Genomic DNA, 23,450 nt, shown 5'->3' on the forward strand with positions numbered 1-23,450 from the left:
AATGTTGTTGAAATTGATGTGTTCCCATTAAATGGGTTGATTTTGTCAAATCAGTATTTTCCAATTGAAATCTGTTCTGTTGGAAAATTCTGGACTAGCTCTACTGCTTTTGATCTATTCAAAAACAGTAGTTCAGATGGTTTCTTGCATGGAGACTTGCCTTACAGGTGACCTAAAAAGAGAACAAAAGATTGGTTTTGTGCTGTTTTTGCTGCTTTATGATATGTACAGGAGGCCTGAAAGAGTTTTCTTTGTTTAAAAAAAGAAAAAAAAAGAGAAGTCCACTTGATTTGATTTTTACCTTAGAAATGTGAGGAATGCCAAGTCTTGCCACTCTTTTATTTTTCTGGAGAACTCTTTGAATGATTTGGGTATGTGGAGTAGAAACATCTTTAATTGAAGGGAAGGGTGAGCTGATTCTTCAACAAAGACATCCTTTCCCCCAATAATTTCCATTAAACAGAGTCCAACAGAAGCAAAGTGAGTGTTTTCCAACAGTCTGAATAAGTCGCCTCCCATCTCCATCTGGTTTCACTCTCATGTGGTCTCTGAGGTCATAAACCACGAATTCTCCAACCATCCTTAGACCTGGTCTACACACAGTGTTTTGTACTGCTTTGTCAGAAGAGTGATTTTTATTTTTTTACATTTTTACTTATACCCAGAATTCCCCTAGTGTGGATGCAGTTATACTGGTAACCCTTCACCATAACATAGTTTATTCCCATTCCCGTACAGGAATAGCTATACTGATATGAAGCACTGTTTATACCAAAATAATTGGGACAGTATAGTCAAATGCCTATTATGCACCATGAAGAAGCACAAAAAAGACATCCAATTTTCTTCCCTTTCCAGGTCACCTCTAAACCATCTATTTTAGATTTATGTCAGAGTTGCTTGATCATCTATAAATTAGTTTTCAAAAGTCATACTTGCTGTCTTTCTTTTTCTTTATAGGGGCGACCGTTGTCATATAAAACATTTTTAATATGGGTTTTGATAAGTATCTATCAAGGTAAGAAACTGCACCTTTTTTCTCATAGTGTTCCCGTACCTGTCAGGAATTATATAGCTGTCCTGCTGTATTATCAAAAGTAGAGTATTGCTGAATAATGACCCTTTAGGATAGGGTGAAAATAGCCATTCCTTGCATCAGAACAATGACAGAAACCATCTTACTAATGCAAAAAAAAATCACTTAAAACTAAACATTTGTAGCAAGTGTCTTACCAATATTTTGAAATACTGGGTCATGATAGGAGACAGCATGTGAGTCAGGAGATTTGGGGTCTGTTCCCACTGTGGCCATTGATCTGCTTTTTGACACTGGGCAAGTCTCCACCTTACCCCACTTCTGGTATCCCACCTGTAAAATAAAGTTAATGACACTTGCCTTTGTTTTTAAATCTATGAAGGGAAACCACTGTATAAACACATTATTATCTATTAGTCATAATAGTCCCAGTCCTGGTTACTACCAAGCTAAGATAATTGGCTTATTCCCAGCCAAGGAAATGACCCTTTCTGGTAGTGAAGAATCTGAAGAAGGTTCTAGTTCTTGAGATCAAATAACTTGCACTTTATCTGGGCTTTTATCCTCAAGTTGCTAGAAGCTATTAACAAAACTACTTTGGTTACCCTGTAATTGTTTCAAGTTTGGATGCACCCATTGGTTTAGCTCCTTGGAAGTCAGCCTATGGGTTTAAAAAAGAAAGAGAGAACCTCAAGCACAAGTGATTTCTGTTGCTATTAGCTAAGGAAGCATGCAACACGTGTACATATAGTGTTGAGGTTGTATAGTTAAAATGGCCATACGATCCTGTGACAAAATGATATTTTCCAAAACTCCTGTATCATAGAATCATAGAATCATAGAATCATAGAATTCAAGATCAGAAGGGACCATTATGATCATCTAGTCTGACCTCCTGCAAGATGCAGGCCACATTAGCCGATCTACCCACTCTTTTAGCAAGCGACCCCTGCCCCATGCTTCGGAGGAAGGCGAAAAACCTCCAGGGACACTGCCAATCTGCCCTGGAGGAAAATTCCTTCCCGACCCCAAATATGGCGGTCAGCTGAACCCCGAGCATGCGGGCAAGACTCTCCAGCCATACCCTCTGAAAGAGGTTAAGAATATCATATTATTGACCCAATTTGACCCAATTAAGTACCAGTTTGGCACTTAATTGACCTATTGACTAAGCCCGTTATCCTATTATACCATCTCCTCCATAAACTTATCTAGCTTAATCTTAAAGTCATGGAGGTCCTTCGCCCCTACTGTTTCCCTCGGTAGGCGTTCCAGTATTGCACTCCCCTGATGGTTAGAATCCTTCGTCTAATTTCAAGCCTAAATTTCCTGACTGACTATTTATATCCGTTTGTCCTCGTGTCTACATTAGCACTGAGCTGAAATATATTCCTCTCCTTCCCCTGGTATTTATCCCTCTGATATATTTAAAGAGTGCAATCATATCTCCCCTTATCCTTCTTTTGGTTAAGGGAAAACAAACCGAGCTCCTCAAGTCTCCTGTCATACGACAGGCCTTCCATTCCTCGGATCATTCTAGTGGCCCTTCTTTGTACCCGTTCCAGTTTTAACTCATCCTTCTTAAACATGGGAGACCAAAACTGCACACAATACTCCAAATGAGGTCTCACCAACGCCTTATATAACGGGACTAGCACTTCCTTATCCCTACTAGAAATACCCCGCCTAATGCAACCCAAGACCGCATTAGCTTTTTTAACGGCCACATCACATTGCCTACTCATAGTCATCCTACGATCAACCAGGACTCCCAGGTCCTTCTCCTCCTCCGTTACTTCCAACTGGTGCGTCCCTAGCTTATAACTAAAATTCTTGTTAGTCATCCCTAAATGCATAACCTTACACTTCTCACTATTGAATTTCATCCTGTTACTAATACTCCAGTTTACAAGGTCATCCAAATCTCCCTGGAGGATATCCTTCTCCGAATTGGCAATACCTCCCAACTTGGTGTCGTCCGCAAACTTTATCAGCCCACTCCTACTCTTGGTTCCCAGGTCAGCAATAAATAGATTGAATAAAATAGGACCCAAAACCGAACCTTGAGGAACTCCACTGGTAACCCCCCTCCAACCCGACAGTTCCCCTTTCAGTACTACCCTCTGCAGTCTCCCCTTTAACCAACTCCTTATCCACCTCTGGATTTTCATTTCGATCCCCATCTTTTCCAATTTAACCAATAATTCCTCATGCGGTACCGTATCAAAACGCCTTACTGAAATCCAGATATATTAGATCCACCGCATTTCCCTTGTCTAAAAATCTGTTACTTTCTCAAAGAAGGAGATCAGATTGGTTTGGCACGATCTACCTTTCGTAAAAACCATGCTGTAATCTATCCCAGTTGTCATCGGCCTCCTGCTCCTTAACCACTCTCTCTTTCAAAATTTTTTCCATTACTTTGCATACTACAGATGTTAAACTCACAGGCCTGTAGTTACCCGGGTCACTTTTTTTCCCCTTCTTGAATATAGGAACTACATTAGCTAATCTCCAGTCCAACGGTACAATCCCCGAATTTAGAGATTTATTAAAAATCATCGCTAAACGGGCTAGCAATATCACTCGCCAATTCCCTTAATATTCAAGGATGAAGATTATCCGGGCCCCCCGATTTACTTCCGTTAAGCTGTTCAAGTTTGGCCTCCACCTCAGATACCGTAATGTCTACCCCCATATCTTCATTCCCATCGGGTCCCTCTATCACTATTCCTTAGCCCTTCATTAGCCTCATTAAAGGACCGTGGCAAAATATTCATTCAGATATTGTGCCATTCCAAGATTATCCCTAATCTCCACTCCGTTTAAAGTTTTAAGCGGTCCCACTTCTTCCTTCTTGGTTTTCTTCCTATTTATATGGCTAAAAAAACCTTTTGCTATTGGTTTTAATCCCCTTCGCTAGGTCCATCTCCACCCGTCGCTTTGCCTTTCTCTCACTGCATCCCTACACCCTCTGACCTCAATAAGGTAGGTTTCTTTGCTGATCCCTCCCATTTTCCACTCCGGTACGCTTTCTGTTTTTTCTTAATGACCCCTCTAAGACGCTTGGTCATCCAGCTCGGTCTAAAACTGCTACCTACGAGCCGTTTTCCCTTTCTCGGGATACATGCGTCTGACAACTCCTGCAATTTCAACCTGAAGTAACCCCAGGCGTCATCTACCTTTAGATTCCTAAATATGTTTGGTCCAGTCCACTTCCCTAACTAGTCGTCTTAATTTAGTAAAGTTAGCCCTTTTTGAAATCGTAAACCCTAGTCTCAGATGCAATATTAATTATCCTCTCATTAATTTTTGAAACGAATTAGCTCGTGATCACTCGAGCCAAGGTTGTCCCCTACAACTATTTCCTCAACAAGGTCCTCATTACTCACCAAAATCAGATCTAAAATGGCATCCCCCCTCGTCGGTTCAGCAACCACTTGATGTAGGAATTCATCAGCTATCACGTCTAGGAAAAGCTGAGCCCTATTGTTATTACTAGCATTTGTTTCCCAATCTATATCTGGGAAGTTAAAGTCTCCCATGATCAAGCAGTTCCTATTAGTGTTTAACCTCCTTAAAAACATTAAAGAGCTCTCTATCCGTCTCCAAGCTAGATCCTGGCGGTCTATAGCACACCCCAATCACTATCCCCGGGTGAGGCTCTGGTAGTTTTCTTCCCTAATGTGACCATTGCCCACACAGACTCGTATTATCCATTGCATTGCTAGTTATTTCATTACATTTCACCTCATTATTGATATACAATGCTACTCCCCCACCCTTACCTTTGCATCGGTCTTTTCTAAACAGCACATACCCTTCCATACCTGTACTCCAGTCATGGCTACCGTTCCACCATGTTTCGGTTATTCCTACGATATCCGGTTTCAATTCTCGGACCAGGAGCTCCAGTTCATCATTTTATTACCTAAGCTTCTCGCATTGGTGAACAAACATCCTACCTTTTGCTGTTGGGCTCCTCTCACTCTTCTCACCCCGCTCGGTAGGGACACAGTACTACCAGTATGACCTGTCGATCTAGTATCCGTCCCCCCCCTCTTCCTTACACCTAACCGTCCCCCTCTGGCTATATCTGTTGTTATCTTCTTGTTCTCACTCCCAATGTATAAATTTGGCGTGGAGTGCACCAGGGCCTCTCCCAACCATCTCCCCCCAGTGTCTAGTTTAAAGCTCTTTTAATCAGATGAGCCAGCCTCCCTCCTAGAAGTCTACTTCCTTCCCTACTTAGGTGGAGCCCATCCCGTGAGAACAGTTGTCTGTACCCAAAAGCCTCCCAGTGCCCATACATCCCAAAGCCCTCCTTGTAACACCACTCTCTCAGCCAACTATTAATCGTCAGGATTCTCTCACCCCTTTGGCGCCCTTCCCTTAGGGACAGGTAGGATCCCACTGAAGATCACCGGAGCCTCAATTTCCTTAAGCGTCTTACCCAACCTGGCATAGTCTCCCTTGATCCTGTCTAGCGAGAATCTAGCAGTATCATTCGTTCCCACATGAAGGATGACCAAAGGGTTCTTACCTGCTCCCTCTTAGGATCCTTTTCAACCTCAGGTCCACATCCCGTATTTTAGCGCCGGTAGACAGCACACCCTTCTGTTTCTCCGGATCGGCCCTGGTCACAGGCCTGTCCAACCTTCTCAGTATGGAGTCCCCAATCACGTAGACCTGCCTTTGCCTGGGGACAGTGCGGTCCTCTAACCTATCCCCCGTTCCCCCTGGTTGCAAGCTCCTTCCATTCCTATCTTCCCTTGTGGTTCCCCTTAAGCCATCCTGCATCCTCCCCGGGCCCAAACTTGGTGTTGCCTCCATAGACTCCTCCCCTCTATCTATGGGACTGGCCGCTCGTCTCTTTTTCCTTGGCCTCCCACCGTCAGCTACCACCTGCTGTACCCCTTCCTCATTCTCCAAACCTTCAAACCTGTTCCTTAGCTCTATTTCCCCGTCACTGGCTCTCCTTTTCCTTGGCCTGCTTCTCACAGTCACATGCTTCCACCGCCCATCCTCCTTGTCTGGTGGTCCCCCCTCACTGGCCTTAGCCCCTGCTCCCACCTGTGCCCCTGGGTGTTCCCCTTCAGTTACTGCCTGCCATTGCTCCATCAGCTGCTCGAACCCCCTTCTATTCTCTATCAGGGTTTCTACCTGCAGCTCTAGGCCCTGGATCTTTTCCTCCAGCAGCTCTATTAGGCGATACTTCATACATACGTAGTACTGCTCTGGGTCCCCTGCTAGAACCAGGTACATACCGCAGCTGCTGCATGCTCTCATCCTCGGTGTGTCCTCTGCTGCTTGGCTCATGGCTGCTGCTGTCCCGGCCTTGCTCGGTGCTTGTACCTAGGGACACACAGGGGACACGGCGCGGCCCCCCTCCACCTCCCCCTGCTAACTCCCACGCAAACTCCCCTGTTAGCAGCTCTGTTTGCTGCCTCCTGTGCCGACAGAAGCAGAAAGAAATGTGCCAAAATCAGCAGTTTTAAATGACATTGCCATCCTTAAGTGGGGAGTGGGGGCAGCAATATAAATCCTCTGTTAGATTTCAGGGGATGAGTCTAATGCAGTAGAATGCTATGGCAGGAATAATGGTCTCCTGTTGCTATATAAATACTATGGCAAAGCCAAGACATTTATAGAAAGTTCACAAGTGGTGGAAAGTCAAAGCCAGAGGATGATGCATTGGGGAAAAGTTCCTTCTCAGATGAGGCCACTATCCTGTTACAGTATTTGGTTAAAGTGACTTCATATCTACTGTGCTAAATGACTAGAAAGCGGCAGGCTAAACAATTAGACTAGTTGCTAGCAGTGGTGTGCCTGACCCAAACTGAACAGCCCCAAACGCTGGAGAGTTCAGAGCTGGATCTGAACTTTGTGGCTCAGGCTCTAGTCCCTGATAGGGTTTCCCCATAGAAACTAGCATGTGATGGATGTTGGTGCCAATTACTCATGCTGCTGACATGAATTATTTGTGCAGGTGGCTGGGCAGGGAGTTGTATGAGCTTTCCAGCCCAGCCGGAATAGGGGCCCAAAATAATGCTTCCTTAATGCCACTTTAATTTGTGCTTGTTTATGGTGGAGAACTTGGCCCAAGGAGGGCACAGAAAACATAACTATATGCACTCAGCGTCCCTACACCTTGTGCTTCCATCTGGACTTCAGGGCAGCACAGGAGAAGTTACAAGTGTTTGATATTTGTCTTCTCTTTTGAGTAGTGACTGTGCTCCTTTTTCTGGAAGGACAAATAGATCACCTTAATCTTTGAGTGATCTATGACAGTAGCTAAAATAATACACTTCATATTTCCACATCTGTAAATCTGACATGCCCCTATGAAACATTGACCACCTGTGTAGATTCTTACTCATTGCACAGAAGTTCTTTTATCTTCTTAATGCCATGTCATAAATAACTGATTTACTGTCCAACATGCATTACCAAAAGCCATTGCAAACTGTCTTAAGAGGTGACCTTATGTTTCTGCTCTTTCAGGACTGAGACTGATGTTTAGAACTTAGATTGATGTTCAGCAGTAAGATATCCAGCCTCTCTCCTTTTTTCCTCACAGGTAGTATCATCATGTATGGAGCTCTTCTGCTGTTCGAGTCTGAATTTGTCCACATTGTGGCCATTTCCTTCACATCCCTGATTCTTACTGAGTTACTGATGGTGGCATTAACAATCCAGACGTGGCACTGGCTCATGATAGTGGCAGAGTTGCTCAGCCTCTCCTGCTACATAGCCTCTCTGGTCTTCTTACATGAGTTTATTGGTAAGGTTAAATATCTTCTATTTCTTCAGGTCTTTCCAGTCAAATGTTTACATGCTTAACAAGAGGATAAGGGCATAAATTGGGCTCAGAACTGCTGATGAAGTTATCCTAGGGAGCAGATCCATTAGCTTGAAGGCAGTAGCAGACGCTCAGATTTCATTACACAGTCCAGCCACTAGAGAGGGACAAAGACACACTTGGCCAATATGTTACACATTGGCCGGGAGTCTCATCCTGGCCTTCAGGGTTTCGCAGCAGTTCAGATCCCCACACAAGACACCACTTGATTGGGTCATCTATGGGGATTGAACCTGAGACCTCTGAATGGAAAAGCATCACCCTCTGTGGCTGGAGTGAAAGACCATGTCCATTAGCTGGATGTAGTAGTTGACTCACTAAAACTTGTCTCAGTTTCTTTATTTCATCTGGACTTTTGTTTTATATTTTCATTTGTCTAAATGGAAGACACATCTCACGTGCTAGAAGAAAACAGATAATGAATTCCACATTTCCCTGGGCAGTCAGTCTGTTAAATATCAGATCCCTGCTGCGTGTTTCAGTGTACTATCAGGGACCACAAGATGTCACTACTTCCCCCAGAAAGCCTTGCAAACTCCCAGGATGATATCCTGCTGCAGAATAAAACAGCCCTCTTATTTCCTTGGTTCAAAGCCTCCATGTGCAGTAAGGCTATCTCTTACACAAGAGTATTGTGGCTCATCTTTGAATGCACTTCAAATATATCCATAGTGCTTCTGTGATTATATATATTATGCTGCATGGTATCTGAATGAATGGAGATAATTCATATTCAGCACTACTAGCGAGTTAAAGAAAAAGATCTCCCAGAGCTAAAATCCATCTAGAGACCCTTTAAAGGAAGCTAATGTAGTTCATTTTGCCAGGGAGGTGAAGGATTTCAATATTCCAAACCGGGTTTATATCCATAATTATCTATCTAGACAAAATGTCTTATTGAAATGAGATGAGCAGTGTGTTAGGGAGAAAGATATATCCTCATGAACGAGAAAGGAAGAGAGCAAGAGGTGGTTGGGGAACAGAAATTGCATTGGTTTAGAAAAAAAAAGATAGGGAGCAAAAATGCTGTTTTTTGTGTGTGTGAGAGGAGGCGGTTGTTCCGAAGCTTTACTGGGCTACATTTTCCCCCCTGAAGCTTTCACTTTGACCTTTGATCCTCCCCACACAGTGCAATTCTCACTTCAGTCTACAGCCCATCTTCATTGCTTCTGTGCTCATTCCTTGCAGATGTTTACTTCATTGCAACCTTGTCGTTCTTGTGGAAGGTCACAGTCATCACTCTGGTGAGCTGCCTTCCCCTCTACGTCCTGAAGTACCTGAGGCGAAGATTCTCTCCCCCAAGCTACTCGAAGCTCACGTCATAGAGCTGCTCGGTCTACAGAGCAGAGACTAATTTTGCACAATGCGGAGAGACAGAAATCATGTATTTGTCATTGTAAGAACTATGTCCGATAGGATTATGCAGTTATCAATATTATGTGCTGCTTTAATGAAAAAGACTAAGACTAAGACCTGCAGTAAATTGAAACCTAACAGTAAATAGAGTCTTCTGGGGAGGTGTAGGGCACTTGATAGTTTGTTCAGTCTTTGTCTTGCTTAATTGGGGTCAAATGCATGTAACTTCAATGATGATTGGTTTCTCATGTGAGATCAGAGTACCTGAAAGCTGCTAAATGACCTTGAAGTTTATACATGACATGTTTTGTTTTGTTGTTTAGTTTAAATGTCTGTGATGTTCCTTGCATTGTGTTATATTTTTATATTATTATTTATCTTTTCAATTCAGGTAGAGCTAGTTTTTGTGTGTCTGGTGGAGTCCCTTAAAATAGGTGATGTACTGTATTACCAACAGCTGACTACTGGGTGGTGTCATGCTGTTTTGATTGTAGGGTTCCAGTGTTGAAACAGATCTATACATAATTGAAAACCTGACTAGTTGAGTTTTTCCTTCAATCAAAATGAAGGATCTGAATGTAGAGAATCTAGTGTGTTTTGATGATTTCTAGCAGCTAATGCACATTGAGAAATATCATTCAAAAAAGGGAAAATTCCATTTTGTTTAGCTTTTGTGCTTTTTGTTAAAAGGAGCTGATGATATACAAATAACTACACTACATAGTTATGTTATAGGAGCAAATTACCTAAATTCAAGCAAAGCCTTTTGGAAGGAAACTTGCAGCTGATCAGCTTTTGAATGTGTTGACAGCATAAGAGACTCATCCTATTCTGCAGACAATGTGGCAGACGTGTCTTGAATCCTTGGAGACTGAAAGGAAAGGTCACAGGGCTGCTACTCTTCACAGTTACATAAAATCTGTTTCCTGTTAGGATGAATTAATGAAGATGAGCTGCAAATAAGCCTAGGCAGTCCTCTACACGCGCCATTCATGACACCGTCTACAAAGAGAGGTAGTTTGAGATAACTATAGAATTTGCATTGTTTAAAACTGGAACTTGCCTCAATAGACGTACGTTTTGAGAGCAGTCAGAAACTGAGCCCATGCACAAGATGGTAGTTTATTTAATGTGAAGCATAGATAAGATTTCCATTTGTTTTAACAAGCAAAATTCCCAGAAGGGGTGTGTTTGGTTTTCTGTTTGTTTGTTTGTTTTTGTTAATTAAAAAAAGCATTGACCCACATAATTTATACAGCATTCCTTGCGGATGGAGACATAAATATATGACTGGAAAGCTTAGAAGTATGGCAATGAGCTAATAGAGGCTTCCACCACTGTCAGTGACAGTGACGTTTATCTAATAACTGTTTAGTCTGTGATAAATGAGTTGTGTGGTCTCTGTCCATCCAGCTCTAGTGAAGCAGAATCCACATCATAAAAACCACCATCATAACTGGAACTAAGCACCCTTATTGGCAGGGTCAGCAGGGAGGCCAGCAATGACCGATCCAAATACCCTGAACTCCCATTGCGGTGTTTTTAAATTGTGCTCATGTCGGAGCAGCAGGGTGTATCCTTTCTGCCATAGTGTACCTCTTCGATGCGTTGCCAACTTCTGTTTCCATTGCTGCAGATCTGGCACTTTCGCAAGCATTCAAATGATAAATAAAATTTTCTGGCTTACAAACTTGAATGCGGAATTGGAGCAGCGTTTAAAAGGAGATCTGTAGTGGGCAGTGGCTTGCACCTCTGTGTTTTGGATTATCAGCTCCAGAAAACCCCTAGCATTACTCAGTTGTCTCACTTGCACTAGGAAATCTAATCTCTCCGAAGAACATGCTGCATGACATGGCCACCCTGGATACATGTGGGTCCAACAAAGGCCAAGTAATGCAAGTTCCAAACACTTTAGCAACCTTGAAAGGAGTGGGTGTCTGTTATTCATTTCATCATATAAATGGCTGAGAAGCAGGAGGAGATGCGTGCACATGCTCTGCAAAAGCCCTTATGACCTGTCATTGTTTCTCAAAGAAGAACCCCCTGGAGAAACCAGGAGCATGAATTGAAGCAGTATCTAGGACGTTCCCAGAGTGGGTGAGTCAAAACCTGCTGCTTTTCCATTCTGTAGAACCAAAGGATCAGTTGAAGTATATTGATTTCCGCCCTGTGGATTCTGGGTTATCTACATAAGTGGAAATCTTCCTGGATCTCCTCCCTCTTCCTGACAGCTTGTTCCTCTTTCGAGCCATGTTGCCAATGGCCCTGTTCCTCCAACAGGGCTCAAGGAGCATGAAGTTCATACTGGAGTTCCTGATGGGAAACCTCCTGGGCTCAGAAGAGAGCATGCCGTGCTCTCTACCTTCACATTCTCTGAATTGACCTGAAGGGGCTGCCAGGAGCCTGGGGGCAAAGGGAGCCTGCACTGTTGGCTCTTTTCACCCCTGCTATGTGTTCTAGAGCCCTTTTGTCCCCTCCTCCTTGCTCCTTTGTTCCTTCTCATGCCATCGCGGGAAATACCAGGTCCTTACCATTCAGTAGTTCTATGTATGACCATTTTGATAGTGGATGAATAAATGTTTTAGACTGCAGTGGAAGATGGGAAATGTAGCCTCCAGCACTGCTGGCTACAATGGTCTCCTTTCTACAAACTTGATTTAGAGTCTTATGTTTCAAGGTCTATTAGCTCTTTTAGAGGAATAAGAAGAGCAAGCACTTGTTAAGATAAAACAGTGGCTTTTCTTTTGCGCGACACGGCTTTGATTTGTCTTTTCTCTGGTACCTCATAAAAGCAGAATACTCAATGGCATCCTCTCTTTCTTGCTGGGTTGTTTATAAAAAAATAGCTAACTGCTGTTTTCGAGTTTACAGTATTTTTTTAAAAATTCACCTTCCCACATCCCCTCACAAACTTTTCCCAGCAAAATATTTCCACTCTTCTTTTTTTAAATACAGGTTTTTATCAGGGGAGGCTCAATTCTGTGTTTTTCTACAATTTGCTTCAGAGAAGAGCCATGTCTGAAAAGCTTTTGTTGTAGAAGAATTGGGTAGTCATCTTTGTAAATTATGTCTGTTTGCCAAAAAGATCCTTCATGTTCTCCTAGTGATTCGCTACAGTTACAGGATAGGGTCAGTCATGCATTTGTTGCTGGCGTCCCAGATCAAAGTTTTGATTTAGTGATTTAAATGTAATAATCAAGCATCGTTCTCGCAACTTGTGACTGACAAATTAAGTCTCTTGTCCTTTTGAAAATACATGACAGTAGATATCTTTGTAATGACTCCTGCCCCTAATAGCTGTGTATTAGTAGTTAAATGTTCAGTAAGAATAACGGTGCCATGCTACTGTATGTAAATATTTGGAAAGTATAAGTTAGAATTCACTGTCTCCTCGAGTCAATGCAGTTTACACTAAATGGACCATATTGGCAAAATCATAACTTATACCAGGAATGGGAGTGAATTGCAATTTCAGTAATATTTAATGGCTTCATAACCTTAATAAGGAACTCATATTAGCAATGGTGGGATTATCATCTTTAGCATTATGTTAGAGGGGTGTAGCCTTGTTCCTTTACAGCAAGTTCCTACACAAGGTTGTAAATCTAGGAAGTATTTCTCTCTGGGTATAATTTTTTTTTTACAGCAATAAAAAAAAAAAAGCAAAACTGCCACTTACAAACACTAGGTTCAGGGGAGGTATGATTGTTATATTTTTTTAAGTTTAGCACTTTGTCTGTAAACTATTTCCCCATATGTTTAAAAAAAAAGTTTTTAAAAGCAAATTTTCATTCAGATGTTTGTATTTACAGCACATAGTAAATAGATGCTATACTGGAAGTTTAGGTTACAGTACATCTTTTCCTCTGTTATACTTGAATTTTATGCTTATTTGGAATAACAGACCTTTTAATAAGTATGTGTCTTGTTTAGCAACTTCTTTATATTTGTGAATTGTAGCAGTTTATGTAACTTCCATGTTATGGGGCTATTCTATGAATAATATTACAGGAGACAGCAGTATGTGCTTCATCACTTGCTCTTGCTTCCCATGCTTACTTTAGAAAGATCTCTGATCAGTGCTCTATTTCCCTTTGCAGTTGGTACCACAATAGCCTATATTTCATAAGAAGTTCATTTTTGAATCACTGATGTAACTAACTAAAGGTGTGTCCTCATGCTTTTTTTAAATAGGAGGGAGATTTTGTTTCTTGCATTTCTTGCATTTCATTGCTTATAGCCATATATATATGGGACAATAGGACTATATATATATATATAAAAAATGCACACACACCATACCTCTTCCCCCCCCCAATATTGTCCTATTTCTCTTAACAGCCATCTCTTTTCCTTTGTTTAGAATGGAGCTGAAAATTAAAATGCTGTTTGTTCAACAGTAATAGCTTGAACCTATATAGTATCTTATCTCACCAAAATTGTATTAGCTGTAAGCAGTGACATCATTAGTGTCACCACAGCTGTGGGAACACTATGTTTAAGTGCTACAGCTGCTGCAGAGCCGGAAGGAGCAGCACCAAACCCTCTACTTTTCTATAGTCTACTGAACTAATGTAACCCCATCAAATCTCATTGCAAACTCATTTAAACCTGTTTGTAACTCCAGTGAGGGACTATTGCTGTTTTAGGAGGTTAGGCTGGGGTTTTCAAAGGCACCTAAAAGAGGTGCCTGAACCCCTTTGGCTGCTTTAAAATTCAAGACTTAAGGTTTGGGGGGGTGTTTTTGTTTTTGTAATGGCTGCTGCAGAGTTGGGTGCAAAATACACCCCTAATTCTCACATGCACTTGTCACAGCCATGTGTGCAAACAAGCTAGCTGCACAAATCACCATCAGGAGGTATTAGCCCTCTCAGAATTTCAGAGGGAGTTCTACTTGCCCACCCAGCTGCACATCTAGGGCCCAACCAGTGCTCACTGAAGTCTTTCCGTTGACTTCAGTGTTGATGGACCAGATCAGTAACTCTTATCAAGAATTCAAGCCTTTAACCTGCATGAAATCCTGGGTTCTTCACCTTTGCCAAGATGGCCCATTACTGTTGCCTAATAAAACTTGTGTGCTTCTATGCCTTTAAAAACCTTTTCAGTTGTATGGGGAAATGGATTCTGGTGTCAAAATTATATTTATTGAGATGCCGATGTTTTGTACCTGTCATTTAGTTAAAAAAGATGTAAATACCTTTGCATTCATTTTTCTCTTGAATCAAATTATTTATTGTTCTGTGGAATTATATGTAGCAGACATGTAAGAATTTAAAGGGAATGATGTAAAAACAGGTGGAAAAATAAATTTTATGCAACTTCATGCTTTTATGTATATACACTTTGCATGGTGGGCTTGAGTTGATTTAGTCCTGATCAGTCCCTGGTTTTTATACTGGGGGTACAGTATATAGGTTTAGATGTATTACAGCCTTTGTAATTTGGATGCAGGGGGAAAATGAAGCTGAGGTAAGATACATTTTTACTAATTTGTGTGTAATTGTTTCATCATATCTTTATTATATACAATACGTTTTCTAGCTGGTTATTTCGGCTCATAAACTAGAAAAATATTCTCATTGGAAGCATATGGTTTTGCCATCCTCCACTTCTTTAAGGTTCTGATTTGCTGGAAACAGCAATGTAAAGAATTTAGCCAGTTGTGATCTTATATCCTAATTTAAATCTTCCAGAAGAATAATGCTAAATAGCTTTATGAAGAGCATGGATTGGTGTTAAGAAAGCGATTCATCACGATAGTTACTCATTATAAATGTATCTTCTTTGTTGTATTTTTCTCCCACTCTTTGTATTGGTCTAACTGCAAGCAAACTGCTGTAGATTGTCACAAACGAAGACCCTTGCAATTTTGTCCACTAGGTGGAACTTAAGTATTGAAATAGCCTACCTCAGTTTTGTGTTTTCTAGAACCAGTTAGTCCCAGAGTACCCAACTGTCCCAAGTCTTTCTACATTCAGTCTAATTGGAAATTCAGTTTCATAAGCCCTAGCTCATTTAGAAAAATGCTCGGTCTAATTCTGCTCTCATTTTAAACTAATTTAACTCCATGGAAGTCAGTGGTGTTAATCCTGATATTCACCAATGTAAATGAAGAGAATCAGGCCCTTGTTTTGGAAAATAGATGATTGAATAATGTTATTTAGGGATGACTCTTCATCAGAAGTTCTCCTATCTTGAATGTTTGATTATTTAGCTGCTAAATGGCAACTCCAAAAGCACCACAGTATCTTGCAAATTGAAATTTTTTTTCCTGTTTTTTATATGGAAATTTTTTGGGGAAAAAAACAAAAACAAAATTGAAGCTACATTTAAATTCTTCCTGTGGAAGACTCTGATCGAATGAAATAAGAATGAAATCAATAGGGTTCTATGGAAATGTTATATAGATTTATTCAAAATACACTGAAGAACACAATAAAAATGTAAATAGTGAATGAAATCTAATTTTTTGAGCCATTCTAAAATAATTCTGTAGTGGGGATAAAATTCTCTAAAGGATGGATTTAAAAAAGTATGCAGGAAAAAAAACCATTATTTTTTGTTAGATTCAATAAGACTCAGGGTCCAAAGTCATAACCTGTTTAATAATTAAAACATTTTCAGTGATACGTAAAGTTAAGGCAAATGTTGAATAAACAAATTTTGTGATGTTTGCACACATCAGATGAAAGCTATAGGCTCTGGAAGTTACAGTAACAGGATTTCACTCCCAACTGTTACCAATTTCCCATTTTAAAGCTGGCCATAAATTAGTGGAGAAGTATGTAATTAAAAAAAGCTAGAAATAGTTTTGCTAAACTCACTCTGGGAAGGGAATGAGAATTTCTGCATTTTTTTTTTCACCCAAACATTGCATAATACTAGAAATGTTAAAGATTTCCATGGGCGTTTTTAATTTCATTCTTTATGAGGCTGTGGTCATACAAGAAGTTTGAACACTGCAGGGGTTGGCAGATTTTTGGAAGATCACGCATCCTGGGATAAGTTTTCAGACTAAGCTTCACCAAAGAATGCCTGCCCCATCCCCCCCAGCTGTGGTTATATTCTACACTATAGTCTCTTCCGTAGAAAAATAAAAAATGGGTTTGCTGTTGGCTGGTAATTCTGGGTCTTATGAGATTCCTGCCACTTTGTGTTGCCTAAAAATACGTACTGGTTTCTCTTTACTTAAAAATGATTTGGGGAAGGAGCTAACAGTGATTATGGATTCTGGCTTTTTTTTACTTTCTAAATTAAGTACTTGTATGGCCCCCTTACTATAATATCTATCTCACAATGTGCTCTTAAAGTATTTATCCTAACTGCAGCCCTGGGAAGTAGGGAAGCTCTCTTATTCCTATTTTACAGTTAGAGAACTGAGTCCCAGAGAAACTGTGATTTGCTCCTGGTTGCACAGGAAGTCTGTGCCAGAGCAGGGAATGGAGCCCCAGGGTCATCGGAGGCCCAGGCCAGTGCTTTAACCACTGGAGCATCCTTCCCCACACCTGAATCAACAAAGTCAATGCAGTGGGAAAGGCGTTGAGATCATAGAATGCTCACATCTGCCCTTAGATTGTAGGTGTGATCTCAGGCCTCCAAAATTGTCTTTGTTGTCCCCGCAGAGTTTCCATAAGCCCCAAACCAAAAATCTTGGCTCTTTTCCCATTTCAGATTTAGAGAACCATTGCAGCTCAAAAGTAACTTTTCACTAAATAGTTTGCGACTCAATGCTGAAGCCGTGAGTGTCAGAACAAAGTGAGAAGCAGATAACAGCACTAGCTTTATCACAGATACACTTACCTATGGCAACAGAATATAAGTAAAAACTACTGAGAGCACTGCTGCTGCTCGGTAACACTAAATCCCAGTCCTGCGCCCATTGACTTGAATGGTAAAATTCAATCAAGGGCACACCATTTGATGCTTCTCATGTGGGTCATGAGCCAATCGGCTATATAACCTTGCACATAATTGGCCCTTTGATTTTTGTGTGCTCTGATGCTATATCTCTTGACAGGTTTCAGAGTGGTTGCCGTGTTAGTCTGTATCAGTAAAAACAATGAGGAGTCCTTGTGGCACCTTAGAGACTAACAAATTTATTTGGGCATAAGCTTCTGTGGGATACATTCATCTGATGAAGTGGGTTCTAGCCCATGAAAGCTTATGCCCAAATAAATTTGTTAGTCTCTAAGGTGCCACAAGGACTCCTCATTGTTTTTACGTCTCTTGAGTTCAGTTGCTGTCTCTAGGTGACATGGTGAATCGTCCAGAATCCTGAGCATTGACTGTGACTGAAGATGAAGGCATTCAGCAGTTTGTAGGATCTGGCCTGTATAAGGCTGTGCTTTTATTTTTTCTCCCATCCTGCCACTTAGACCCATCCGTTGGTAGATATAGTGGGTAAACATGTTACAGAAAAAGTAATTTAAAAATATGGCACCATTAAAACAACAATGTTCCCACTTTTTACATTTCCTTAACTTGGCTTGTTGCAGTCATGCACGTAGGAAGGAATATTGTGTGCTGCTCAGATCGTTTCAAATAAAGAAGTAGTAACAAGAACAATCTGTGCAAAAGAATTTAGTGCATTAAAGATGGGGGTAATAGTCATTCTCATTTGTCCCTTTATGTGAAACAGATTTTATTTTAAATGTACTCTGAGTTGCTTAACTACATCCAGTAACTTGTTTACCAGGGGAAAAGTATAATTCCCCACAATATAAATTAGAGCATGAACAAAGGTGAGCTGATTAAACTACCACATTCAGTTCAATTATTTCAGAAATGTTGAAATAATTAGATTGCACACACACTTACACACGAGGTGTTTTCTAGGCTCACAATTTCATGATGCAATTCATCTACTCCACAAAGATATATTCTAACTATGCTGTTGGCACTACACTTCTCTGCATATAAAACGTAGCTATGTAAGAGCCAGAATTCTAACACAAGAAAAACTTAAGGCCTGTCGACATCTGTCTCTTTACAACAATTATTTGTGGAAAAATGTTATGAACGGTAGTAAGAGACCTGGGCAAGTAACACCAACATTACGTTGAGGCAAACTGTCATTCATTTTTAAGATCTTTAACAGAAAGTTGTTGGTGCCATGTGTTGGCATTTGTGAAGTGTATCACCTATCTCAAAATTAGTGATGTAGCCTTTCTGAAAACAAATGTCATCCAGTGCTGAGTCTACCATGAAATCAAAGCACATTGTTCACAGCAGCAGAATTCCTTTGCATCATTTGTAAATCTGAAGTTAAGTTTCTGAATAAAAGGCACATTTATAAGGATCGCCATTATTTCTGTCAAACAACGCTTTCTTTCTGACACATTTGGTTTCTAATGAATTGCTGTATTCTGCATCTTCTGTTGCCATGACTGCATTCTTGTATCTCATTGCAAGCAGGGCCATCTTTGGAATTCTTGACAGTGGGGAAGGCTTTGAATGGGGATCAGCTGTATTTAGGGTAGATCAGGGCTCTGATGTGCAGCTGAAACCCTAACAGGTAACTATGAGTATGCCTTCGGCTTTGCTCTTGTTAGGTTGCTAAAGTGAAGACTTTCTTGGGTCAGAGACTTCTAAGATGCTACAGAAAGTGGGTGATTTAATAGGGAGCTTTCTGAACCAGTGCCCCAGCATGGAGCAAGTGGGCACTGTGCTGCTTGAGATTAATCTCTTGGCCATTACCACTTGGGGTCACAAAGTTAACTGTGATGTCCCAGTCAAATTCCAACTTGGAAAATTATTTCTCCCTCCTTAAATTCTACCTCAAAGTTGAACCCGAGAAGCTTATTAAAACCACCTATACTAGACATTTTTTTTCTTAAGATTTCCCAGCATTTACCATGGGTACAACTCGGGTAGGACAAGGTTGGAAACCCTAGCATAGACTGGCCCCTGTCACTTTACCACTGTGTTACCTAATGTTCCTCAGAGCCGGTCTAGATTACGTGTTGGTTTTACATAATAGGGTTCAAAAAAGAACTAAAGTTTGTGTCAAAGCAATTTTCACCGATGCATAGTGGCCTAGTTTCTCCACCATTACAGCTGGGCTATAAGCTGGAGAGGCTTCATAAAAGAACTAGATAAGTTCATGGAGGACAGGTCCATTAATGGCTATTAGCCAGGACGGGCAGGGATGGTGTCCCTAGCCTCTATCTGCCAGAAGCTGGGAATGGGTGACGGGATGGATCACTTGATGATTACCTGTTCTGTTCATTCCCTCTGGGGCACCTGGCATTGGCCACTGTCAGAAGACAGGATACTGGGCTAGATGGACCTTTGGTCTGATCCATTATGGCCGTTCTTATGGTTAAAATGCCAGTGACTGTCTACACTAGAGCTCCGACTGCAGGAGCTGTGCTGGTGGTAACAACCCTGGTAAAATTGGAGCAAAAGCCTAGCATTGGCAGGGATAAAGTCTCCTAAATCCCATTGTGCAGTGGTCGTGGTGTCCATTTTCTCAATGGCCCTATTTGATTTCCATTGGTTCTTACATAGCTATTGCCTGCACACATACATACATTTACACCAGAATCTGCTCTTTAATTGCATTTTAAAAATGTGACTGGAGCAGATACATCTTGAAGTTATTAATACAACTTTAAATGCCATTTTGCTTTAGTTCCAGCCAGAGCAAATTACTTGGAAGCCTGACGGCAAAGGGAGGAAGCTGAACATTTGAGCTGAATAGCTCCCTGAGAGTTAATAGTTTGGAAACATGTAGAAGATCTTTTTCCAAAAACGTTAGCTGCAAACAATGGTCCCTCCCTTCATTTGTAATGTCGTTGTCTCCAAGGTCAGGTAAAGCCTGAATGAGAAGATGGGTTCAGTTATCAAATACAGGGCCTAAGCCTTAAGCAATCATCCTCATCTCTCATTGACCAGTGTCAAAGAAATTTTCACTGATGCACAGTAGCTTAGTTTCTCCACCATTACAGCTGGGCTATAAGCTGAAGAGGCTTCAAAAAAGAACTAGATAAGTTCATGGCGGACAGATCCATCAATGGCTATTGACCAGGATGGGCAGAGATGGTATCCCTAGCCTTTGTTTGCCAGGGGATAGGAATGGGCACCAGGGGATGGATCACTTGATGATGACCTATTCTGTTCATTCCCTCTGGGGCACCTGGCATCGGCCACTGTCAGAGGACAGGATACTGGACTAGATGGACCTTTGGTCTGACTCAGTATGGCCCTTCTTGTGTTCTTATTCAAACTGAGATACACATTACCAGCCCTTCATCTGCTTGCCTTCTCAAGATACAAGCCTAAGCATCTGTTTTTTTGGTGGGTTTTTTTGTTTACTGAGCCACAGTGTTGCTTTTAGCTAGCTCCCAATCAATGAGCATTTACATTTCAAAAACTAGTGCCAAAACATTCCAGGCAACTTACTCAAGCCATAGACAAAAGAGCTGCTGAGCTCTTCTTCAAGGCAATCTCAAACCTCCTGTTTGGTGTGTGTACTCGTTTGGTTTCATTTTTTAATGTGTTAAAGTAACTTCCCCATAAGTTGTAGGGGAGACATATTTGCCCAGGCTCCAGGACACAAGACTGTCACATGAAGTTGTCATTTACACCATTAATCTTTAGAAAAGTACCCTCCCATAACTATCATGGTGAGAAGTGCATTAGGTAGACTTCTAGGGCCAGATCCCCAGCTGGTGTAAATTGGCATAGGAACCACGCTGGTTTATACCAGCTGAGGATCTGGCCCTTATTTGTTCAAGCCAAGCATGAGTCCCAAAAGACACTGCCATTGAAGTGAGAAACTAATTTTTACAGGTCGAGCATTCCCAATAAATAGCCTTCAAGCGAGAGAAACATCTTGTATTTCATGTTTGAATGACAGCTCTTGCCTTTAGCAGGCCATGTTTCTTTTTGTTATTTCACCATTAGGATACCATGCAGTGATGTGATTTATAACCATTCCCACTCTTCTCTCTTTCGGGGCAGCTCCTGTTGCCATTCCAGCTTCAAAGAACATAATCCAACAAAGTGTTCAGTAAAACCAGAGCCTGAAGGAAATATCAGGTGTTAACATCCAATAAAAATCTGACATGCCTGAATAAAATAGAATTGCAAGGTACCTCTTGTATGGCCCAAACAAGAACTAACCTAATACAGTTTTTTTATTATGATGGCAAGTAAGTACTAATTATAGAACCTGGACTTCATCATGAACTGACTTGTCAAGTTAAATTACTGTTTGAAGTATCTACAATTACATCGTGAAGGCTTTCTCCATCCTTATGTAACTGAACACATTTGCTCTCAAAAAAACATAGCAACTAAATTTGAGGTGCTGAAAGAAATACTGCACTAGAAATAACGCTTTAGGGAACATTTTATATGCTTTTGGGTAAATTAATGACTAGTTTTGGGGAGGGGGGGTTAAATGCTGTGCACAAATACATACCTTTAAACATTTTCTTTCAAACACCAAGTATTTTAACAACAGTGTAAGTCAGATTTTACAGACCATGTATTTCAAGTATGGAGTTCATTAAATGTGTGACATTCTATATTAGCTCCAGGGTGTGGTCAGTGTCCGCAGTAATGAATTGTAAATTGTGTTTAGACGTTAAGATCAGGTTCCCACACCCGGGGCTGTGATTTTAAAGGGATAGCGACATCTTTTTGAAATACTAATTAATAACTAAATTATCATGGTTTAGTTTAATTACCATCATCATGGTTTAGTTTAATTGTCATAAGATGCATCTAATAATTGCATCCTTGTTCCTTCCCTCCCCCCCACCCCCATACACCTACTACTGTATAGGTGTTTAATTGCTTCATTCATTACAATTATTAATAATGGACAAAATTCAACCCTGCTGTAATTGAAACTGATATCATTCACTTATATGCAGTGTTATTGTGGCCATGCCATCCATTTATAAACACCTCTCCTATCATAGGATAGAATCTGACCTTACATGCAAGAATCACTTCAGGTCTGGGGTAGAACACAACCTCTAAGAGTGCACAGTTTAGGACAGGAAGTAAAGGACAGCCTCCAGTTGAAATTGTGGCAAAATGCAGTGCTATCATCATGGTGAATGCCAATGTCTTTAGAATTCTATAGTCCTTACAGTACCGCCTCAACCCATCTTTTTGTCACCTTTTCTAAATAAAAGGATGCCATGTATTGTTATGTTTCTGCCTTGCCTAGACTAGCTTTCTGGGAGGTGTTTGCTCTTTTCAAGCACTCCTTACAACCGTTCTGCCAACACCCATCAGTTGTGATTGGCCCCACCCTTGCTAGACCTAGTTCTCGGCATTTTTTAGGTGACACCTAGCAAGTAGGTCTAACTGTGTGGTAGTTTTGGGAAAGGTGCGCGCACACAACGATAAAATCAGCCCATTAACTTTCATTTGTACACTACATAGAATTTGAACCCAGATCTCATAAAACAAAAAGCTAGTAAAACAATTCATGATCACTTCCAATCAGTTGAGTCCCTTCAAATCACTCAATTATACAACTCTTTACATGTTCACTGAATTAATAAATAAAGATTTGTGGGTTAGATCACCCACTATTTTAGATTTATAACGGTGCATGCACAATGTACAACTAATGTGTGTATAACTACTGTGTTTTAATCTGCAGATTGAGTAACTGCATGTGCAAATGTGACTAACTATCCCAGTAATTGCAATCACAAATATGGGGCAGATTTCCTTCTACATCCAATGTCCACTGAATGCAGCAGAGCAAGAATGGTTCTCAAGAAACCGGTTATGGCTCCCCGATTCTCTGCTCAGCCCCCATCCTTGGTGGAGATTAGCAGGTCAGGGGCTGCTCTAAACTGAGCCAGCTGGTTGTGGTTATCTAGGAGGTATACATCAGCTGAAGATAGCCAAAGCACATACGTCTCCAGCCCCTCCCAGTTGCTCACTGTCCCCTATGCTAGGGACTGCAGGGAAAGAGGTGTATGAGCCAGCTCTATTCTACTAGGGAATCCAGGGAATCCCTAGCTGGGGATGTGAGGGAGCAGAGTGGGGCCAAGAAGCTGACTTTAATGCAATTGTGTATGTACCTTGCACAGTTGTACACCTATGATCTCAAAATCTGACCCTGTGACTGTAGTTAAAATGATTTAAGCATTAAGATAGATTTAGTTAGTTTAGTAGTAAAACATAGTGTTTGTTTGCTTTTAAATAAAATACTAGTACCTC

General features: G+C 41.0%; 1 protein-coding gene across 3 annotated transcripts in view; it reads left to right on the top strand.

Annotated features, from left to right (window-relative positions):
- ATP9A (ATPase phospholipid transporting 9A (putative)) overlaps positions 1-14,577 on the top strand; it is a 121,223-nt gene extending 106,646 nt beyond the window's left edge. For all 3 annotated transcript variants that reach the window (XM_044985598.1, XM_044985595.1, XM_044985597.1), the window contains exons 26-28: positions 961-1,018; positions 7,617-7,820; positions 9,087-14,577. In XM_044985598.1, coding sequence (XP_044841533.1) covers positions 961-1,018; positions 7,617-7,820; positions 9,087-9,223 — 399 coding nt within the window. In that variant the 3' untranslated portion in view covers positions 9,224-14,577. The remainder of the gene's footprint in view (positions 1-960; positions 1,019-7,616; positions 7,821-9,086) is intronic.
- Positions 14,578-23,450: the final 8,873 nt, after the last annotated feature.

This window comes from Mauremys mutica, chromosome 13 (genome assembly GCF_020497125.1).
Source record: "Mauremys mutica isolate MM-2020 ecotype Southern chromosome 13, ASM2049712v1, whole genome shotgun sequence".
NCBI lineage: Eukaryota > Metazoa > Chordata > Testudines > Geoemydidae > Mauremys > Mauremys mutica.